Below are 22,901 nucleotides of genomic sequence, written 5' to 3' on the forward strand. Positions count from 1 at the left end.
GGTCAATGGAGATGAAGAGACAAACCATCAAACATCGAGAAAACATGTAGAGTGAGATATCTCGTTGGCGTATGCTAGGTAGGCTGTTCGAAGGAAATTAGCTACGAATAATAAAAACTAGTGTCGAAAAAAATCTCAAGCCGGCTCGATTCGAGCCTTCAAACTGACTCGATGCGAGCCTTCGAGCTGTGAGTTTTGCGTTCCACACAGTGGTTTTTGCTCGATTTCGAGTAAAACTATCGAGCAAAACCGTATGTGATTACTTAGCATTAGACATAATTCCTACGACAGTCTCAGATTAATAAAGTCAAATGATGACATACTGGCCGTGTAATAATTGTCTAACAGTTTTTAAGATTCAATAAAAAAAAACTAAATCTATTTTCAATTTGACAACTGTCTTCACAACCAGAAATAAAAGAGTACAATTCGTGTGTATAGGCTAGTCAATCAAAATATCCTAGTGTGTGTGTTGTGGTGTGTGTAATGTTTTATTTGTTAAAAAAATGTATGATAAAAGCATAATTTCAAAACATTATTAGCTCGATGCACTCGTTCACCATCATCATCAGAGCGAAAAACTTTGGAACAATTTTTACGAAAAATGCTGAAACGTAGGAGCATGAAATTTCGCACAGTTGTAGTTTATGTGGAGGAGTGCATCGAGCTAATATTGTTTTAAAATTATGCTTTTTAAATCATACATTATTTTAATAAATAAAACATTACACACACTACAACAACGCGCACACTGCCATATTTTGACAGACAAGCCTACAAAATTGTACTCCACACACGAATTATACTCCTTTGTTTATGGTTGAAGTCTGTAATCACATTGACAATGAATTGTAGTTTTTTAAAATCTTATTAAATACTATTACGCCGCGGCCGCACATTCGTCTATGGTCACGTTTACTATGACGAAGCTCTGTGCTATGAGCGATAACACGCAGATCGTCCAATGGTATTGTCTCAAGTACGAAGCACTACGCATGTGCGGCCGCAACATTAGACAATGCTTACATGGCCAGTCTGAAAATAGCTGAGTCCCAGTGACAAGAATTGAAAAAAAAGTATGATAAAGGCAATATTTTGACAATAGTCTTTGTAAATACACTCGCTAGGCAAACAGCGCGCAATTTGTGTGGTCATTAGACGCACACTTTTATACCATAGTGTTTTCTTTCCCTTGATTGCCAAGCTGATTGCTTAGTGTTTGGTAGTTTGATATTATGACAAAGTGACAATGAATGAAGTTACTTATTTTATCTTTACACACTGTGGTTACATACGATTTTTAAAATAGTTTTTAACTCAATTTTATTTTATATCTAATGAAGTAAAATATCTTATATTTTAATTACGAGATTTATGTGACGAGAAATAGTTTATAAGATAATAATTGTAAATTTTACACAAAAACAATATTTTTATTTATGAAATCTTTAACTTATATTATTATTACCAATAAATATATTTAAAATATGACGAAGGGACTTTTAATTGAATTTTTAATAATAATATAATTACCATTTTAAGAAGATAAAAAAAAAACAGAAATTATAAAAATAAATAGGTAAAGATTTTTTCATTTTTAAAATTTATAATAATATTTCGGCTGTCTGGAAGAAACTGCTTAAATAATAATAATAATAATGTCTTTATTTCAGGCCAAATAGCCCATAATGTAGCCTAACAGTTACACTTACAAAATAAAAAATAACAACAAATCTGTTAGTAGCTTGGTTAGTATACGATAATAATAATTAAGAGTTAGTATGTGTTAGTAAATTACTTCAACCTATTTCTTATTACTACTGAGGTGTACACTTGTCCAGTATTTTTGAAACGGGCTGTCAATTTTTCCAGCCAACGTTCTGAGGATACTGTTGGTACTATTTCTAAGTCTTACCATTGTAGATGCCGTTCTTTTACGAATTATGGCAAAGAAATCATCAATTCTAGCCTGTGCAAACATCGTGGATGCGCTACAATAATTAAAGCAGTAAGACCGCCTTTTTGCACAATTTTGTATTTTTTTATACCTTTTTTTGTTGTTGTTATTTCTTTTGTTTTCTTTTTCTCTTTGATGTGCTTTTGTCTTTTTTTTTGTGTGTGCAAATAAATAATTTATTATTATTATTATTATATCATAGCGCACGGCCTTTACATTTATTGAAAAACCAAAAATTTTACAAAAGCTGAAATGTTTATGTATGACATCATACTAAACTCGCACATGATATAATCACATAACACGCGATAATGACGGTTGTATCGCGCAAGTCTTTAAAATATAGGTGGCACATAAATGAAAAACTGTCTTTACACTGTTGTTGTACATAATTCTATCATCTATATTCTATGTAATACTTATGATATATTTATATGAGTACTATTAAATATTATATCATCTATTTAATATTACTTTTCAATTATGAATGTTACCAATATACATATATTTTTTTTCCAGTGACGGTAGTTTCACTTTCGAATGGGAGCACGTTTCTTATAATCAACGGGCACACGTTCCGGCGGGAGGACTATGTTAACGGGGCGACCAGTAGATGGTGTTGCAACGAGCCGAGCCGTGCTAAGTGCGACGTGTACGCGCACGTCAACGATAAATTCGAAGTAGTTTTAGTCGTCAACAAGCATAATCATAAGCCGATACTTTGCCGCATGATCGAAGGCAGCATAATATAATTTTTATTACTGAGTACATTGTAGTTTCGCATAACTTGAAAATTTTTATCGATAGATTATAAATAAGGTTCTACATGTTTTTTTTTATATCTTTTAAAAGTTGTAATTTATTCCATGGCAATGATTTTTTAGATAAAACTATTAACTGGAGCAACAGCGCGGCAGCGTGTCGTTACATCGTGAATTTTAAATTATTATCGTGTATGATATGTTTTCAATTATAAAATTATTGTCATTATCGAGCAAATTAGTTAAATATGCACTCGGCAAATATCGCCCGATATAATATATAGCGGTAATGTTATATAAATATATTTTATACAAACAGAAATTCGCCATCATTAGATTAGTTAAAACTGTTGCAGACTTGCATAATATTGTGATACTTTTTTGCCACGAGGTAGAGTAACATGTCAGGTTTATGCGTATTTCATATTATGTTTCGGACAAAATATTGTTTCGCCACTTATCTCAAGTTGAGATATGTGGAGAAACAATAAATGTTGAGATTCTCAACAGAGTAAATAATCACCAAATAAGTTCTGTCACATCTTTCAGTGGCGTTTAGAAGCACTTATATTCTTTTGTACTAATCGTATAAAAGTTCTTATAAAAATCTGTTTAGGTACTAGGGATGTTGAATGTTTTTTGGATACAGTATAATATAATTTAAAATAGACGAACTGTCTATTGCAAATTTCTAAAGATTTTGTTTGTGATAAGTGATAATAACCTATATTGTATCGCGATTTTCGATTGTAGCGACTTTGGGTTACATTAATTACCTACGACACATTGTAATTAGAAAATCTTACGTTTTTATAGAATTAGATTTGTTAACTTTAGTTTTAATCATTGTTATAGTTATTGTACGATTAATTAGGCGTTAAAACTTAAAATTAAATAACGCATTAAATTATGCCATGGAATAAAACGTTATCACTTCAATTCATTGGTGCATTTTTAGAATAAAATATTGTTTTACTTTTATAACATTGTTTTACTTAATACCGTCAATTTCAGCGTTAAAATTAAATATTATACTAAGTGACCGGTACAGTTCATTCTACAGAACAAACCAAAATAATATATTAATAACGGCTTCTGTCATTTTAACCATATCATTTTGCCTTTTTCTATTAGCTGGTCCGACATCGACACCGGCACAACAGTGCACAGGGTTTCGTTTTTCCATTATACGTGGTATCCACAGAAATAAATCAAGTGGTAAATCGGTGCCGGTGCGAGTGCCTTTCTCTCCCCGCTCCGCATCCCCCTCCCCGCACACACACGCACTCGGATACAATTCAATATTCATACACAACACAATATGCAGTTCTGCTGGTCGGGCACCAAGTGGGAAGCTCGCTACCCCGGCGAAAGTGCTGACACCGGCCCGGCAATAAGTCCCTCATTGCCGGGCCGGTATTTGAAAAAGCGAGCCATACATTTTCATAAATTTTCGATTTCCCGGCACCGACGCTGTGTCAGTGGTGCCGGTGCCGGGCCGGCTAATCGAAAAACGCCCATAAAAAGCAGCATATTTTTTGCTGATCCCGTGGGGTGCTACATAATCTTAGTCAAGTCGAATTTGGTAGTTTCGAAAGCGTAGACAAGTAAAAATGCATGGAATTTCCTCCCACTCCTCCATTCTCATGTCGAATTCAACGTTTTTTTAATCAATAAATTGAATTGCTAAAGAATACTTGACATTTTCGTTGGTAAGTGGTAACAGAAATAATTACATAAAAAAGACCTTTTATAGGTAATAGTATTCTTATACTGGTTGTTAGGGTGAACACCGTTATTCTTAAAACCATCAAATGAGCCCGTCAAAAAGAACAACTTTTTCTATGAGAACAATGCTGGGAACTCAAAAAAAAAAAATTCCGTCATACAAATTGCCCGGGTCGGCAATAGGCTACTAGAACTATATTCAATTTCATTGGACAAATGTATATTTCTAGTAGAACTTGGCCTAGGAAACCGTATTTCACCCTTATCATCAAACTAGCGTCATATTTTTGGAACATAACATCAAATTTTTGGAACTAACTTAATTTGAACAAATTTACGCATTTTCACCCCCTGACAACCCTTTTTTCCAGTAAAAAGTAGCCTATGTCCTTTTTCAGGCTTTACACTATCTGTATACAAAATTTCATTACAATCGGTTCGGTAGTTTTGGCGTTTGGCCTGAAAGCGAGACTGACAGACAGACTGACAGACAGAGATACTTTCGCATTTATAATATTAGTATAGATTATGTGCACACTGCACAGCTGTTTTTGGGTATTTTGATTAATTAAGGGCCGCGCTACACCGGAATGGCAGCGGCGAGGCGAGCACTTTCAGCGCTGCCATTCCGGTGTAGCGCGGCCCTAAGAGGGGTACCACTTACCAGGGTTTTAAAAGGTTTTTAAATTTGAAACAAATTTTGTTGACACCGCGCGCTATAAACTAAAGCGGACGAAGTCGCGGGCAACAGCTAGTACTTTATATGGCAAAGAAACGTTTGCCGGGACAGCTAGTTTTATATAAAAACTAGCTGACCCGGCAAACGTAGCATTGCCATTTACGAGTAAATTATTTGTAGTTGTAATGTAGTTCTTTATTATTTTGAAGTTACTAAATAACTATGGTACCATGGCAACGTCCATCGCTCTCCCCTTGCATAAACAATGCAGGTCGCCGTCAGTCTCGAGTTGCAATACTTGTAATAATTTACTATTATTTATTCAACAAATACACTTATCAATATAAAAGTACCCAGTAGCCGATTCTCAGACCTACTGAATATGCATATAAAATTTGGTAAAAATCAGAGCCGTTTCGGAGGAGTACGGAAACTAACATTGTGGCACGAGAATTTTATATAATATAAATAAGATTTTATTGATGTTCTTAGATGTTCCTGTTTTTTTTAAATATAATATATAGTTATCCATCTCTTAGTTCTTGTTGATGCTGGTAACCCTATTTCACTAAGCTGAATGGAATTATTGGGGCCTACGTACGTTTTTCACGTTCACAAAACTCTTTCACTCTTAGCACCATCATTCTTTGACCATTATTTAATGTTTGGCATAATTTTCTCACGAAATCACAGTAAAACTTATGAATACTCGCAGAGTCTGTCTACCGTGTTTACGTTAGACAGGAATGCTAACATGACGGCAAAGGAACTATTCGATGAAACGCACTCTAGCTAAAACACAGAGAGAGGTTACGAAAAGAACGCCCGGAAGATTATGCTGCTCAATGCAAAAGCAACTGAAAGAATGAAATCAATTAGAAAGAGAGTCACGGATATGTCACCGGAAGAAGCCGAAAATCAAAGAAAGAAATGGCAAGAAGATAAAAAAAACGAACTGTAACATATTAAAAAGAACTTACATACTTTTGGTTGTATTTCTTATTTAGGTACGTATCCTAATTTAGGTAACAAATAATTACAGCTTACATAGTATGACAGAGGGTATAAATTAAGAGGTAAGGGGAGGGAGACCTAACAAAAGATAGAAGATGGATGGAAAATATCATCGAGGATCCGTTTTCACAGACAGAGTTGTTAATGTTATCTCTTATGTCTTAGAACATGATCCTCCAAATTTTAATTAAAACCCATAAGCTATGTACTGCACTTTCATCTTCAATTTTCGTCATCAACTTTCATATTGGCGCATTCAATAATTGAAGTCAAGGAACGCAACGCCAATATTGTCATTTTTGAAGTTTTGGATACGGTCTGAGGGCATGCGTCGCGGGCATGCCTCACGTTCGCTGTTGACTGCGCTATAACGCATGCCCTTGACGAACAGAAAAAGGCACAGTGTGGACAAAGCTATAAACTAAGTTTCTGCTCATATTGTATAAAATTATTATCTGAATATATGTTCCATTTATTTTTTCGACAGTCCTCGAACTGACGTCGAAAAGAGGCCGACCACTGCTGATGTATAAAAATTATACATATTCTAAATATCCACAACCGACGAAATTTGGGTGGCGATGGTATTGCTCTAAAGTTAAAAACTGCAAGGCGTACCTCATGACAACTGATGACAACAAGGTCGTAGCTGTTACCGGATACCATGGCCACCTACCATCACCGGCAGAATATTTAAGATATCAAATTAACCAGAATCAGTTCGCCTAGTTCTTTAGTTATGAGTTATGGACTAAACGAAATTATTTAATAACGAGACGAAGGATGACTTATGATTATTATTATAAAGTTACTGGAAGATATTATTGTAAGAGTTAGGGCCTGTTTCATCACTTTCTGATAAAGTGCCTAATAGGCTATTCACAACTTTTTTGACAGATTCTCCATACTTGATCTGTCAAGTTAATTGGTGGATAGCCATTATAAGGAAGTGGTGAAACAGGCCCTTAGAATAAAAAATATATTATGTAAGTACAAATATTTTAGTTGACACTTTTCGTGTTTCATATGGATACCTACTGGATAAATATTTTGTATTAAGTAATTACTGATGTTGTCCCGCTATATTACTATTGCTTATTGTTTTAAAATTACTGTATAGTGGATGATAACTTAGCTTATTATTTATTCGTACGTTTACTGGATTGTAGATTCTTATAACATAATAGGAAATATTTCGTAAATATCGGAGCAGAATTCTAATAGCACATACAGTAGGTAAATAATCCGACCAAAATCGGACATGTTGCACCCGTCATATCAGAATATTGTCAGAAATGTTGTCAATCGTCGAACTCGACAAAACTTTTTCATGGTGTCTGTGCTGCTTCTAGCATAAAACATTGCAGTAATATCCATGTAGTATCCCTAGCTATCACTATAGTGAGCAGTGTTCGCGTTGACAACTCGTTTGTTTCGTCGTGACGTGTCGGCTGCGAGCTGTCGCGCTCACTGTAATCTCTGAATAGTAGTTAGTAATAGTATTGTTAGGTTGGGTTGCACCAGAGGGGTGGTTAAAGTTAAAGTTATTTTTATAGTTAAATATGGCGTCCTTTAGCTTTAACTTTAACCGGAGAACTTCCCGTATGAGCGGAGGTAAGGACGCCATATTTAACTTTAACCAAAGATTTGACATTTTGCACTGTAGTCTGTAGTTATAGTTAAAGTTAGTTGGTGCAACCCAGTCTTAATAAGACGTCCCTTCTGTGCTGTGTAAATGTTTAAAATGTGTACTTGGGTGCTACTTTTTGACAGAAATTAAATTGTTACAAAACATTACTCTTTATTTAAATTGGACCATGTATTTAATAATAATTATCATACTTGACTTACATGACAATCTCATGATACATAAATGAAAAACATAACATCATGATTATCAAGAAAATAAAAACAAAAACGTATGTGACTATAATATAATACTATCCTATTGCAAAGTTGCACATTAAAGAATATTTAAATCAGTCTTCCTACAATCATAAAATTGAACTAACACTAATTCAATTTATTTAAAATTATTGACAATAAAACTGCAGACTTGAGAATTTCTAATTTGGTAAAATATCAAGTATAGTAATTATTTGTTTAAAAATATTTTAAACAAAACATGTAAGTAGCATTGTTTTGTTTAAAATTTACTAAACTAGTCTTAATATAATTATAAACACTTAAAAATATCAGTCAGGTTATAATTATATGTTAATAAATCAGTCGGCTAATCAGTTAAAAATGCAAAATTACAGCGTAAATCAGTCTTAAAAAAATTAATCAATATAACTTGCCCAGTTAAAAAATATGCTCCATATTAAAACAAATAATAATTAATGATCAGTAATTTTTTATACTTTTCAATTAAAAATATAAAAAAATCAGGGATGGGCCAAATAAATCCAGCTAAACAAACACAAAAGGAACAAAAAAATATTTAACTCATTAATTAATATTGAATGAATATAATATTTTGTGGCCTTAATTAGTGGCCCGTGGTATTTAATATAAATGATATGGTATCTGAAACTGCCCCTAGATAGGTTGGCAGATTGGCTGTGGAAACACTGATAGAAACTAATAAGGGTGGGTTGCACCAGAGGCGTAGTTATGGTTAAGGTTATCGTCATAATATATGGCCTCCATTATGGACTTTTACTAGGGATTTGACAGTTCACAGACAGACATTTTCTTATGGTTAAAGTTATAGTTAAAGTAAGTTTATGCAACCCACCCTAAATCTTTATCTAATTGACTAATGATTAGACACTGACAATATATTCTGCTTTAGCCCGGCCGCACATTGTCAGAATTCTGATCAGAAACAGTTGAATTTCGCCGGAACGCCACCCCACACTATCCGAAATATCCTTCCGGTGAGTTCGAGCTCACTCGGCTCAGTACAAAATGTAAGAGACAGCGCGGACGTTAAACTGTTTCTGATCAGAAATTTCGGACAATGTGCGGCCGGGCTTAATAATACAATTGACTAAGGTAGAAGCTAGCCCAGGAGCCCAGAAGTAGTTTAAGATACCGTACCAAATAATGTAGTTTATTTTATATGAAAGTGAAAAGTCTTAACAATACTTAATACAATATTATCCTCATCTAAACTATTATTATTATAATATGTTAATAAATATAAAAGTATAAAAATATGATTCTTGAGGTAAATTGAGGTAGAAAAGTAAAATCAGTCTTAAATGTACCTATCTCAAAAAAAAGGATTAAACAACTTTAAAAGATCCATCACTACGGCGGTAGAAGCCAGGTGTGGGATGGTTGTGAGTGTTACGTACCCTGTTAACAATATTTTTCATTTTCTGTGATAGAACCGTGGTGACGTCTACTTGGCATCCAGTCTTGGTGCGTGACGTGCAGTACCATTGCTTCTTTCCATATGCCAACTTGTTTTTAAGCCGGAAAGCAAATCCATCATGAACTAACAGCATACTCCCTTTCCTTGTTGGTATAAAATGTGCTTCTGGAACAAAATAAATATTTCTATAATATCTGTACTTAATGTTTAATAGCCTAATTATCAAAAAGCTAAAGACTTAAGAGGATATTAAAAATTTAAACAAACTTCATAGGGTAAAAAATTTATTTGCACATAATTATTTGCTGGAGTAAGTATATTATGTAAGATTCTAAATAACTAAATTAAAAACAAACATTTGAGCACGTATTTATTGAAAGAGAGTAATGTTTAACATATCACATTTGATTTGTTTAAATCACTAAACTTCTGATAACTTTCTATTGGATACTTGAAGCGCGTACAATAACCTAAAACGGAGATAACGCGGTAAATATTCACTGAAAATACAATGTATAGAATATTGTTATTAAGTAGGCACACGTAAACGGTATATTGATTAAATATTATTAAGTTGTTTCATTAAATTATCTGTAATCAAAACAAAACACAAACACGCACGCGAAATTATCTGACTGTTGGAAGTGACGCTGTCGGCTGTCAACCAAGTTTCGACGATCCCACCGCTAGGGGTCGGCGTGTGGTTGACATTACTAATTTAATTTTGACAACTTAATAAGGCTGTTTCCAGAAGACAAAACTGTCGCTGCGACATTTTGTTGTCCAATAAAATACAATAATAAAAAAACAGTTATGGTAACAAATTATGGTAACAAAATATAGGTATAAGCCTGTCAAAGTCATGACAGGCGCGAAAATTTTCTAAACGTAATCACGCTTATAAGGTGTACCTATTTTTTTTTTGTATTTTCACAGAGAACGCTTATTACATTTTAAATATTGTCACCTTGCACATTTTTATCTCGAATTAATAAAGTTCTCATATTTTTTATTTCATTTAAAAATTTTCTCACCTGTCATGACTTTCTTGACAGACTATAAGTACTTACTTGTTTTACCCTATACTTAGTACTGCGCACGATTAAAAAATGTGACGTTTGTAGCCTCTGAACTGTAGCATAGCCACACTGTGGCTATTGTTTATGTAGCCGCATATGTGGAGGAGCTACATTGTGGTTACTACCCAGATGTTTACAAAAATGTTCTCAAATCTTAAACAAAGCGTGCTATCGCGTTATAACGCATGTAAAATTGTATCGATGAAAGGAGCTAGCTATATTGTGTCAAGATTTTCGTATTTAGTCGGATTTTAAGTTGGTTTACGAACTCGAAAACGTGACATTTTTGCTGATAATAATAATAATAACAATCATCATTTATTGCAGGCAATAAACCCATATAAAATATTTAAAGTTAAATTAAAAGTTAAAATTAAATAGTACATATACAGTGAGCATTCTGTCGGTGTGAGGTGTGAGGAGCTGGTGTAAATAAGTAACACGACCGTCTTGGTTGAACTTATGATTTATTCTGTCTAACTTACAACTTACAAGTATGAATGTACCTATATTGTACAATACGAATACTACTAATATAACATAGAATACAATATACCACTACAGGTGTATGTTCTCGCGAGTGTTGTTTAAAAGTAAAATAGCTATAAGTGAACGAATAAAATGGATAATGGAAGGTAAATTCTTTATAATTTTACACTATTCAGATGTATTAACCACGATTTTAGTTAATTACATGCATAGGAATATTAATCGTGCACCAAACAAATGGCACCCATGTTTTTTCATTCAACAAATTCTAACCTAAAATGTTAGTGAATGTTGCACTTAATGTTGTTATGGTATCACCTGTTTCATGCTTTATTATAAAAAAATGACGTAAAGTAACCAGAAACGTGAATAATGTGTGAAATTCAGGTCGAAACGACTAGTGGGCATACAATAACCACAATGTGGCGCTCCCACAGACGCGAACTCCATGTGACCTTGATGTAAAATGGTCGCGTTCGAATATTATGGAGGACTTTTTTGGTCACTTGACTTTTTTATGGCTGCCTTTGGAGTGTATTCTTAGCGGCGTACCTATAGGGAAAAAAGAGAAAAATTTTGGTGTTTTTTTAGGGTTCCGAGAAATTCTTTCGCGCCACTCACCGCCACCACCAACAAGTCCACCATTCCTTACGGCACACTTCCCGGGAGAGTACCCTCTCTCCAAATCTGAGAAGCGACCGCAGCCACTGCGGCGGAAATGCGCCGTGTGTGCAAAGCGCACATCCACCTTCTGTGAAGGCTGCGACGTTGCTTTGTGCCTGTTCGCTTGCTTCAAGAAACACCACACTCAATAGTTGCTCTTTTATTTATATACACACTCAAACACTCACACATACACACATTCCGCACCCTGGTATAATCAACAACCACAAAGGTAATCTGTAAGTTACAATGGTAAAGTGGTAAAGGTGCCGCAGTTTCAATGAAAACTAAGTAAGTAAGTAAGTACGTTCATTCTAATAGGAGCGGGTAGGACTGAGGACACAGCTGCATTGTATTTATTTCATTACAAACTGACTGACAGACAAATAAACTCAGATAGATGAGTAGACAGGCCGACAGACCAACCGAGTTTCTTCCTGTACATATGTACCTACTTGTACAATTTAAATGTCCCATACTGTATAGAAGACTAATACTTACCTACTTCGATTAAAATGACAAAAAATTCATTGATAATATTTTTGGCTAAAAAGGTTGGCAATTTGATTTTTATTATACTGTGCTAAAAAGAAATTATTGTTGATTCAATTCATTCTTAGTTTGGTGTAATAAAATGGGTGGATATAATTTCTGACTTTCGAAGTGTTTTAGATATACCTACTTCAAATAAAATTAATAGTTTTTGCTAAAAGGTTGGCAATTTGATTTTATTAAATTGATACAAATGCTAGGCTTGATGAATTAAAACATATTATGCTGTTTTAATTCATTAAGCCCCATACGGTCACCGGTGACTGACTACTAACCATACCGAAATGGTGCAATTTATTGCATAAGATACCCTTTTTGCTGGATTTCTGTGTGTTCCTTGGCTACCAGGTAGTCTTGTTTGATTTGTGTTATGTTCTAAACATAATGTAGTTATTAAAATTACGCTTTGGTCGACCCCAGACTACTATTTCTAAGAAATTGGGTTGTTTGAAACATGGTAATTTTTAACTACACATTTAGTGTGTTATTTTGTGTACGTGATAAAATCTACACGGCAACTTGTTGCTATGTTTTGTTTTTCATTAGAATGTTATTTTTACTTATTGTAAATGTAAATATCCTAGGCCTAGAATTTCAGAATATGAACCATGGAACATGAGCCCACTTTAGTCAAATGTCAAGTGGTTAGTGGGGTCATTTTACTGAATACCTACTTAAAACATGGATTTTGTAAAAAAAATAATATAGAAACCTAGTGTGTTTTATTGTAAAAAATTATTTTATCCTTAGACCTAATATTAAACTTCTATTAATTTGAAAATGGTATTTTATTCATAAATTAAAAAAAAAATAAGGAATTGCTAAAGTTATCCCAATATTGATTACTAATGAAACTTCCAATTGTCATAGATTGTTCTCAGGTAGGCATGCAAAAGAAAGTCAATTTAATTTAGTTTTGTCCTACTAAATTATTTTAATGCTTCACATATAAAAATTAAGAGAAAACATGATAAATAAACCAAGTGGGGCCTCGCTGGACCCTGTCTGTGGCTTAGCCACAATGTGGTTCCACAGAAGTGTCAAATCCAAGATGGCCGCCGCCACCACATTTTAGAGGGTAAGAGAGATAAAAACAATCGAATCACTCATACTACATTTCGACAAGGCTATAAATGAACGTGGCGAGAAAAGGAACTAACGCTTCTATCATACAAAAAACGTTATTTTTGACATGTGTTTGACAGTTCTCCTTTACCAGCAGCGCCCCGTCCACTCTCATTTAAAGTCGGTCTTGTGGATATAGCCTTAGCAACTACAGTTCGACAAGGCTTTATTTGAACGTGGTGAGAAAATGAACTAAACGCTTCTATCATAGAAAAACGTAATTTTTGACAGTTCTCCTTTTACCAGCAGCGCAGAGCGCTCCCGTCAATGTCATCCACTCATTCAGGTTGTCAAAAGCAAAAGTAAACAGTGTTTTACAAATTACAGTTGTATTTTACATAAAAAATAAACTCTAATCATGCTCTAAAATCTAAATCGTTTTATTTATACACATACTTACTCATCTTTTCTAACAAATTAGTTTTGTTATTTGTTAGTTCAAAAAACTTTTCTTACTGTTATAAAAGAGTTTTACAACTTTGTTAACTTTTAATTTTCTAGTTCTCCTGTGGTATGTGGTTTAATTTGTGTGTTTTAACAATAAGTTATTCATTTGTAAGAAGTGCTATACGACAGTGTACGTAGTTTTTTTTTTCGTTATGATAATATTATTCAGAGGGAAATAAGATAACAAGAAGTATAGTTAAAACTTAGCATTGTAATGCAATATTATTGTTACAAAGCCAGAACTAATGTCGTTTTATGTTACAAAAGTTAAACCATTGATACCTAACTGTAATTCGGTACTTACATATTAATTTGAGTATTGTAACATTAATTTGCACATGGAAATAATAGCAATGTTATTTAATAAATGAGCTGTTGTACTTATGTTGGAGACATATTCTTAACTAGAAAAATCTTTATTTAATTTACAAAACATAAGCAATCAAGGTATTTAGGATTTTTTAGATTATTTTTTAAAATACTTGTTAGTACCTTGATTGTAGAAATTGCAGACACAATAGAAAACAATTATTATCATGCGACAGCCGGATGCCTTAGGAATTGGTATATTAAAGGTTAATATTTAAGTTAAATAAATGTGAAACTATTGTTATTTTATACTCACTGACTTGTATTTTGCTTATTGTAGGTACAACAGACAGTCAAAGGCAATCTTTAGAGTATTATGTTTCTTTTTCGTAAACTTGAAAATTCCATATGACTATTAATTATTCCTTTTAATCATACTACTGCAAGTCCATGATTTCAATGTGCTTCTTTAAAAAATAGGAACTGATTTCCTTCATACATATAATATGTTCATGTTTTAAATTATATAGTTTATATAAGTTAAATAAACTATTGTTATTTTATACATTTTTAATAAAACACTTTGTATCAAGGGTGTGTTTGAATTATACATTTTATGAACCTTTGAAATATTTTATTAACTTAAAAAAATACAGATTCATATCTATATTGTACTATAACTATTTTTTTTCTTTACAGGGATTTTCATAAACACTAGAGGGAATTCAAAGCTGTTTATCTACCAAAATCATACATTCAGGTTTATGTACAAGAAGGCATATGGGAGTCAGCTCTGGTACTGTTGGTTCTTCTTTAGCCGATGCTGTCCAGCTAAACTGAGGATCGATAATTCTGGCAAAGTGACAGAGTGCATTGGATGTCATAATCATGACCCACCCACATGTTGGATGACACCAGATGGAAAGAGCTACAGCCTACCGCCACTTCCAGATGCAAGTTCCCAGAAAGAATAAAATATGGGTATATTTAGTTTCTTAGGTGAATTTGTCAGAAACTGATTTCACTTTTTATTTGGCGTTACTGTATCCAAAATAATAATAAGAAAGAGTACTCTAAAACCAGGAATTGATCATGATTGGTCAAATAAAATAAACTGTGAGGCTATATTATAGTAAAATTAATTAATTATATGAGATTTATATTCCTAATCTTGCCTCAAAATGTTCTAAGTGTAATATTTTGGTGTTAAGATATTTATGAACTAAATCTAAAAGCATTTTTAGAATGTAAGTAGCAAATATTTTTTTTAATAATTACATATTTGATATTATAATTATACTTGTTTAAGCTTTTACTAATTTTTAAAAAATGCCATAATATAAAATATAGATTTTGTGTAAATATAAAAAATGTTATTAAGTATATCGTCATATTATGTAATATGAATCTTTTGTGTAGCCCAGCTGAGTCTTAATTTTTGATGCAAGAATAATAATTGCAGATTATAATTATTATTATTATTACCTAAGTTGCAAACCAAATATTAATTCAAACTGCTTTTCTTAGCAGTAGGTAATGTTGTAACTGTGGCTTCTCAATTTTTTATATTTAATTTAAGATAAAATTTTGTTGTAAGTACTATTGTTTGGAATCTCCTGCCGCCTGCTAATAAAGATTTATCGAAAATAGAATTTCAGGGCCAACGTTGATGATTTTAAAATGGAGTTGAAAGATAAAGTTTAACTCTTTCGGTCTTAACACAAAAGATTTAATCATATCTATTGAATGGTCGTTTTGAGACTATTATGTACTGAATTTTTTCTAATCAACTGTTCAACAGGTGTTTAAATCTTTTGTAGTAGACCGTTTGAATTTTGCTTCGGATAAGGAGATTTCAAACAATAATAATCAGGCTGAGGTATTTAGGTACTACTTTCACGTATAATGTACTGTCTGCAACTTCTCTACCTCCTTACTCTTAAACATAAAGTTAGAAAGCCTTTATTGTGTAGTACCTTCCTACTGACTAGTGACTCTATTTACATAATAATATGGGGAATATGCATAATTTTTTTATTGCCCATACATAATAGTACTTAAAATTTTAAATGTTAGAGAGACGTGGTTCGGCTCGAATTGGTCGCCTCAAATGGATCTCTACCAAGGTCCACGGCGTTACGCGTTACAGAAACCTTCGTGAAAATGCTCTTCTTGTGTAAAGTGTTTCGTCAAGTGATTGAGATAATCGTAATTCGTAAGATTGGGTTATTCAGTCTATTAAAATATATTACTTACTACCTATTAATACACTCAATAGGTATTAATTAGTTACTGCTTACTGTACTTATATGCGTGAAAAAAGTACTGTAACTATTACTTACATGCGCACGAAATTTATTATTGAATTTCGGATTTACGGTTTTTGATGATTTAAAAATTATGTATGTTCTCTAATTTACTTGCGTGCAATGAAATAAAACTGCATTTTGAGGGTTCCGTACCCAAAGGGTAAAAACGGGACCCTATTACTAAGACTTCGATGTCTGTCCGTCTGTATGTCACCAGGCTATCTCAAGAACCGCTATAGCTAGGCTTCTGAAATTTTCACAGATTGTGTATATCTGTTGCCGCTCACGCTATAACAACATACTAAAAATAAAAAAAAGTTAATATTTAAAAGCTCCCATAAAAGAAACGTGATTTTTTTGGCCTTTTTTGCTCGTAATCAATAATGGTAACAGTTAGGCACTTGAAATTTTCACAAAATCCTTAAATAGTACTATAATAAATTAATTACATAGTAATAAAATAAAGTGAATATTTTAGGGGGCTCCCATACAAAAAACACAATTTTTTGTCTACTTTCACTCTATACCGGTTCGGAACCCTTCGTGCGCGAGTCCGACTCGCACTTGGCCTGTTATTCTTTAACACGTATGTTTGGGTTGTCGAAAGATCCGGATAAAAAGATATAATATTATGTAGTACTTACACCTAACCTATCAGCAAACGTGCGTCATAGTAAACACCTCTATTATGATATTATCCGTACCTACCTATATTTTAATCATCAATTTAGTAACTTAGAAGGAATAATCGGCCAAGTGCGAGTCGGACTCGCGCACGAAGGGTTCCGTATCGTTATAGAGCAAAAATAGGCCAAAAATTGTGTTTTTCGTATGAGAGCCCCTTCAATTTTTTATTTCATTTTAATATTATTATTAATTATTATTAAAGTACAATACAATTAAAGATTTTGTGAAAATTTCAAATGTCTACTTGTTACCATTATTGAAATCGAGCAAAAAAGGCCAAAAAAATCACGTTTGTGGTATGGGAGCCCTCCATATTTATTATATTTTGTTTTTAGTATATGTTGTTATAGCGGCAACAGAAATACACAATCTATAAAAAATTCAGAAGTCTAGCTATATCGGTTCTTGAGATACAGCCTGGTGACATACAGACGGACAGACAGACAACGAAGTCTAAGGTTGGTTGTACCAGAGGCGTGGTTAAGTTATAGTTATAGTTAAGGCTAAATTTAACTTTAACCTTAACTTTGACCGGAGAAATTGACAGATGACAGCTGGTCCAACAAGGTTATAAATGAACGTGGGTGGGGGCGCTGCTGGTAAAGGAGAACTGTCAAAAATGGCGTTTTTGTATGATGACAGCGTTAGTTCCTTTTTTTCGCCACGTGCATTTAAAACCTTGTCGAGCTCTATGATCTATATCTTGATGGCGTCCATTTTTAACTATAACCAAAGATTTGACATTTTGCATTGTAGTTAGAGTTACAGTTATATTTAAAGTCAGTTGGTGCAACCCAACCTTAGCAATAGGGTCCCGTTTTTACCCTTTGGGTATGGAACCCTAAAAATGAAGTAGTTAAGTATATAATTCTAATTTTAATTTTTTACGTTACTACTATTTAAAAGTGATTTGTTAATGTATTGTTATAAAAGTATTGTAGTTTATACTGTGAAAATATTAATGCTGACATCAGTGACAATTTCTTAAATAACTCCGCATAGGATTATTATAAAACGTTTGCTTTATATTCATCCAAAGATTTATTTTAAGTAATATACAATGCTATTCTCTTAATTATCTTTTTATATTTCACTCCCGGACGTAAACAACGTGGCATCTTAAATTGATTTCAAAATGAAGCATTTACTTGAGGCAAAAGGCAAAATAACACAAACTAGATTTTTATGGGCTCTGGCCTACCACACATTCCCACCGCTAGATCTCCTGTGTCGCCAAGAGCGACTTGACGGTATCCAAATATTAAGATCTAAGAATAGACAAAGTGACAGACAAAGGTAATCCGCCATTTTGTCACTAAAATCTGTCAGTATGTCTATTATTTCCTGTTTCTTCTGTTGTTATGCTAATCCTGCTGCAGGCTTAGCATACAGAAGAAACAGGAAAGAATGGACATACTGTGACAAAATAGCGGATTTCCTTTGTCTGTCACTTTGTCTATTCTTCCGTAGAAAGAAACCTCTTCTATGGTGACCATGCTAAGCCTGAATTATTTCTTTGCGGGACCCATAATAGCTTTGGCATGTCCCTCAGGGTCCCTGAGATCATTATATTTGGATACCTACTATATAATATGAGGAGTAGGAAGTCTCTAGAGTCTAGACTCTTACATGAACTAGATGTCGCCCGGAACTCCGTTGCGTCAAAATTCGTTCATCGCGTAGGAAGCAAAGTATGAACTATTAAATAGAAGTCTTTGGTGGGAAGTAAGAACCGTATAATATTTTTTCCAGACAAAGTTTACTATGTACCAAGACTCAAAGTTTATCCATACAAAATGAAAAGATAGCAGACATACACATTTTCGCATTTATAATATAGTATGGATTGATGGTTTAAACAGTTTTGACGACTTCTGTGGCTCAGTCGATGTTTTAGTAGCTCAAGTCGGTGTCGCGGGTTCGAAGTTCTTGGGACATGGTCCATGGAATCATGGATGTGTGTTAAGAGTCCGTATACGAAATTTTGCCGATTTCGCTGATTAACAGACGTGATTTAACAGTTAAAATACAGTATTTCTATAAGTTTTAATGCACAACATGTAAGATCATTTCAATTATAATCTAATGTTGGAGCTAGATTTTTGTTTTTTTTTAAGTATTTTTAAATAATTCAACTCAAACCCGCGATAGTTTTGTGATTTTTGCTGTAAAAGGTTTAGAATATCACCTGTTTATGGATTGTATTATTAACGGTATCAAAAAATACAATGTAGGTACTGTTGAGAAAGTCGTCTATACAATGTTGGAATTATTTTTTACCACTTTAATATAAAAGAGTTGAGTAAAAAAATATGTTAATCGGAAAAATTTTAGAGAACATTTTCTCTAAAATTTTTCCGATTAACAAAGGCAAAGAATTGCTGTTAATTTCGGCAACTTGGAGCTGTAATTCATAAAAAGAAAACGACAGAAATAATCTGTAGATAAAATTCTATCCAATTCGAGAAAAAAGAAAAGCAAATTGTGCCAAAAAACACGATTCAATTAGAATTTTATCTATATAGATTATTTCTGTCATTTTCTACAAAATTTCGGCAAAATTTCGTATACGGACTCTTAAATAATAATATCTATGGACGCTATTCACACCACGTCAGTCTGGCCCCGTGGCCTACTATATCCCACAACCTTGAACCTGAGCACTTTTGTTGTACACTTTACGGACAAACTATCACTCCCATAATAATTGATTAATGATTAACGTCATAGTAATTCTTATTTATATGTTGATGTGTTACCATCAGCCAGTCAAGGTTTGTTTACTATTAATTAAATCAAATATTAAAAAAAAACTGCCTTAAAGATTATTACCACGCAGAAAAACGACACGAGCCCTCACAAATCTCGGCTTTTAGCTATAGTCCGTCAAGAAAGTGAAGAAATTAAAAAGTGGCAACATCGTAATGTCATCCCTTTTTTTTAGATTGATTTGAAAGGGATGACACTACAATGTTGCCACTTTTTAATTAAGTACTTCACTTTCTTGACAGACTATAGTTTAATTAAAAATATAGTGTCAAATGTATTAAAAAGTGGTGAGAAGCCTAATATAATACTTAGCACATATTATACTGTCTAATATATTGTAATATGTAGTCCAAATTTTATCAACAGTATGACTTAAGTACCTAATTTTTTACTTTTCGTTATTACATTTACCATTTTAGATAATAGAAAGCCTCTAACTGGCGCGGAAAAGATGAGGAGGTACAGAGAAAGACTAAAAATTGAACGTCCTGAAGAATATGCGGCTCAATGCAAACGCGCCCTAAATAGATTAAAATCTAAAAAAATTAAGAAAATTTCGGAAATGACACCTGAGGAAGCAGAAGAGCAACGCAAAAAGTGGAGGAATGACAAAAAAAGAAGTAATTCTAAGAAAAAAAAGAAACAAAATGATATCAAAACATCAATTATTAACAATGACAAATATATTATTAGTAGTATTTGAATGCTAATCCTGCAGCAGACTTAGCATAACAACAGAAGAAACAGGAAAGAATGGACATACTGTGACAAAATGGCGGATTTCCTTTGTCTAACTGTCACTTTGTCTATTCTTCCGTAGAAAGAAACCGCTTCTATGGTGATCATGCTAAGCCTAATTAATTTATTTGCGGGACCCAAAATAGCTTTGGCATGTCCCTCAGGGTCCCTCAGATCATTATATTTGGATACTATATAATATGAGGAGTAGGAAGTCTCTAGAGTCTAGACTCTTAAGGTGGCTTTCGGATCTTTGCCGCGAGCGACGGAAATGCCACTTTATGACATAGGCGATAGGTTTCATTTTACTCTACCTACTAGCTTTTACGCCGCCGCCGGCGGCAGCGTGGGTCGCCACCAAAATGTCAGTAGAAAATGACACTTATATTCTATGTCATATAGGTAATTTTGTAACTGACTAACCGTACACTTGTTACTTCACCAGACCTTCATTTCATAGAGCAAAGTCTTTCAAACCACTCTGACATTGGCAACTCACTGAGTCGGCCATTTGTAAAGAAGAAGAAGAAGTAGCATTTTATTTGAATTTTCACCGGTCGCGGTCGCTCGCGGCAAAGATCCGAAAGCCACCTTTACATGAACTAGATGCCGCCCGGAAGGAACTCCGTTGCGTCAAAATTCGTTCATCGCGTGGGAAGCAAAGAATGAACTATTAAATAGAAGTCTTTGGTGGGAAGTAAGAACCGCATAATATTTTTTCCAGACAAAGTTTACTATGTACCGAGACTCAAAGTTTCTCCATACAAAATGAAAAGATAACAGACATACATATTTTCGCATTTATAATATAGTATGGATTGATGGTTTAAACAGTTTTGACGGCTTCTGTGGCTCAGTCTATGTTTCAGTAGCTCAAGTCGGGGTCGCGGGTTCGAAGTTCTTGGGACATGGTCCATGGAATCATGGATGTGTGTTAAATAATAATATCTATGGACGCTATTCACACCACGTCAGTCTGGCCCCGTGGCCTACTATATCCCACAACCTTGAACCTGAGCACTTTTGTTGTACACTTTACGGACAAACTATCACTCCTAATTGATTAATGCTTTAATGTCATAGTAATTCTTATTTATATGTTGATGTGTTATCAGCCAGTCAAGGTTTGGTTACTATTAAATAAAATATAAAAAAAAAACTGCCTTAAAGATTATTACCACGCAGAAAAACGACACGAGCCCTCGCAAATCATGGCTTTTATCAAATCAAATCATTCAATCAGGGCATCAGAGGCCCATATAACAAATACCATAAATCTAACATACATATAATTATGTAATAAATACCTTAAAACTAACATACATATTTTATATATACTTAAAAACTAATACTGTCACATTTTGCCGGCGACGTGACTCGCTTCGTTCCGGAGTCTCCCCCGGAACCTCCGATAGACTACATCCATCGGCCAGAACTCCGGCGCCTCGAAAGTCGACAGAAGATTCGTCGGTACTCTCACCACAAAGGAGCTAAAGTTAACCTTGTGGCGAGACTGCAGACACTCGACCCTCAGGCGCAGTGTCGTCTTCTTCTGGATGTAGTCCACGACGTCCTGGACCTCCATGGACCAGTGCAGGCGGGATATGTTTTAGCTATAGTCCGTCAAGAAAGTGAAGAAATTAAAAAGTGGCAACATCGTAGTGTCATCCCTTTTTTCTTAGATGGAAGGGATGACACTACGATGTTGCCACTTTGTAATTTCTCCACTTTCTTGACAGACTATAGTTTAATTAAAAATATAGTGTCAAATGTATTAAAAAGTGGTGAGAAGCCTAATATATACTTAGCACTTATTATAATATATAAATATAAATTGTCTAATAAGTATTGTAATATGTAGTCCAAATTTTATCAACAGTATGACTTACCTAATTTTTTACTTTTCGTTATTACATTTACCATTCTAGATAATAGAAAGCCTCTAACTGGCGCTGAAAAGACGAGGAGGTACAGAGAAAGACTAAAAATTGAACGTCCTGAAGAATATGCGGCTCAATGCAAACGCAACCTAAATAGATTAAAATCTACAAAAAAGAAAATTTCGGAAATGACACCGGAGGAAGCAGAAAAGCAACGCAAAAAGTGGAGGAATGACAAAAAAAGAAGTAATTCTAAGAAAAAGCAGAGACAAAATGATATCAAAACATCAATTATTAACAATGACAAATATATTATTAGTAGTATTTGAACATTTGAAATTTACCTGTTTTATTTAAAATAAATTTGATTTCATTTCAATAATTTTGATT

At 33.7% G+C, this 22,901-nt stretch overlaps 1 protein-coding gene across 1 annotated transcript in view; it reads left to right on the plus strand.

Moving 5' to 3' along the window:
* The window catches only part of LOC121740498, a 35,955-nt gene that overhangs the window by 11,273 nt on the left and 1,781 nt on the right, over window positions 1–22,901 (plus strand). Inside the window, exon 3 of the mRNA XM_042133211.1 lies at window positions 14,828–15,061. Within this exon, the coding sequence (XP_041989145.1) occupies window positions 14,828–15,061 (234 nt within the window). The remainder of the gene's footprint in view (window positions 1–14,827; window positions 15,062–22,901) is intronic.

Source organism: Aricia agestis, chromosome 3, assembly GCF_905147365.1.
Source record: "Aricia agestis chromosome 3, ilAriAges1.1, whole genome shotgun sequence".
NCBI lineage: Eukaryota > Metazoa > Arthropoda > Insecta > Lepidoptera > Lycaenidae > Aricia > Aricia agestis.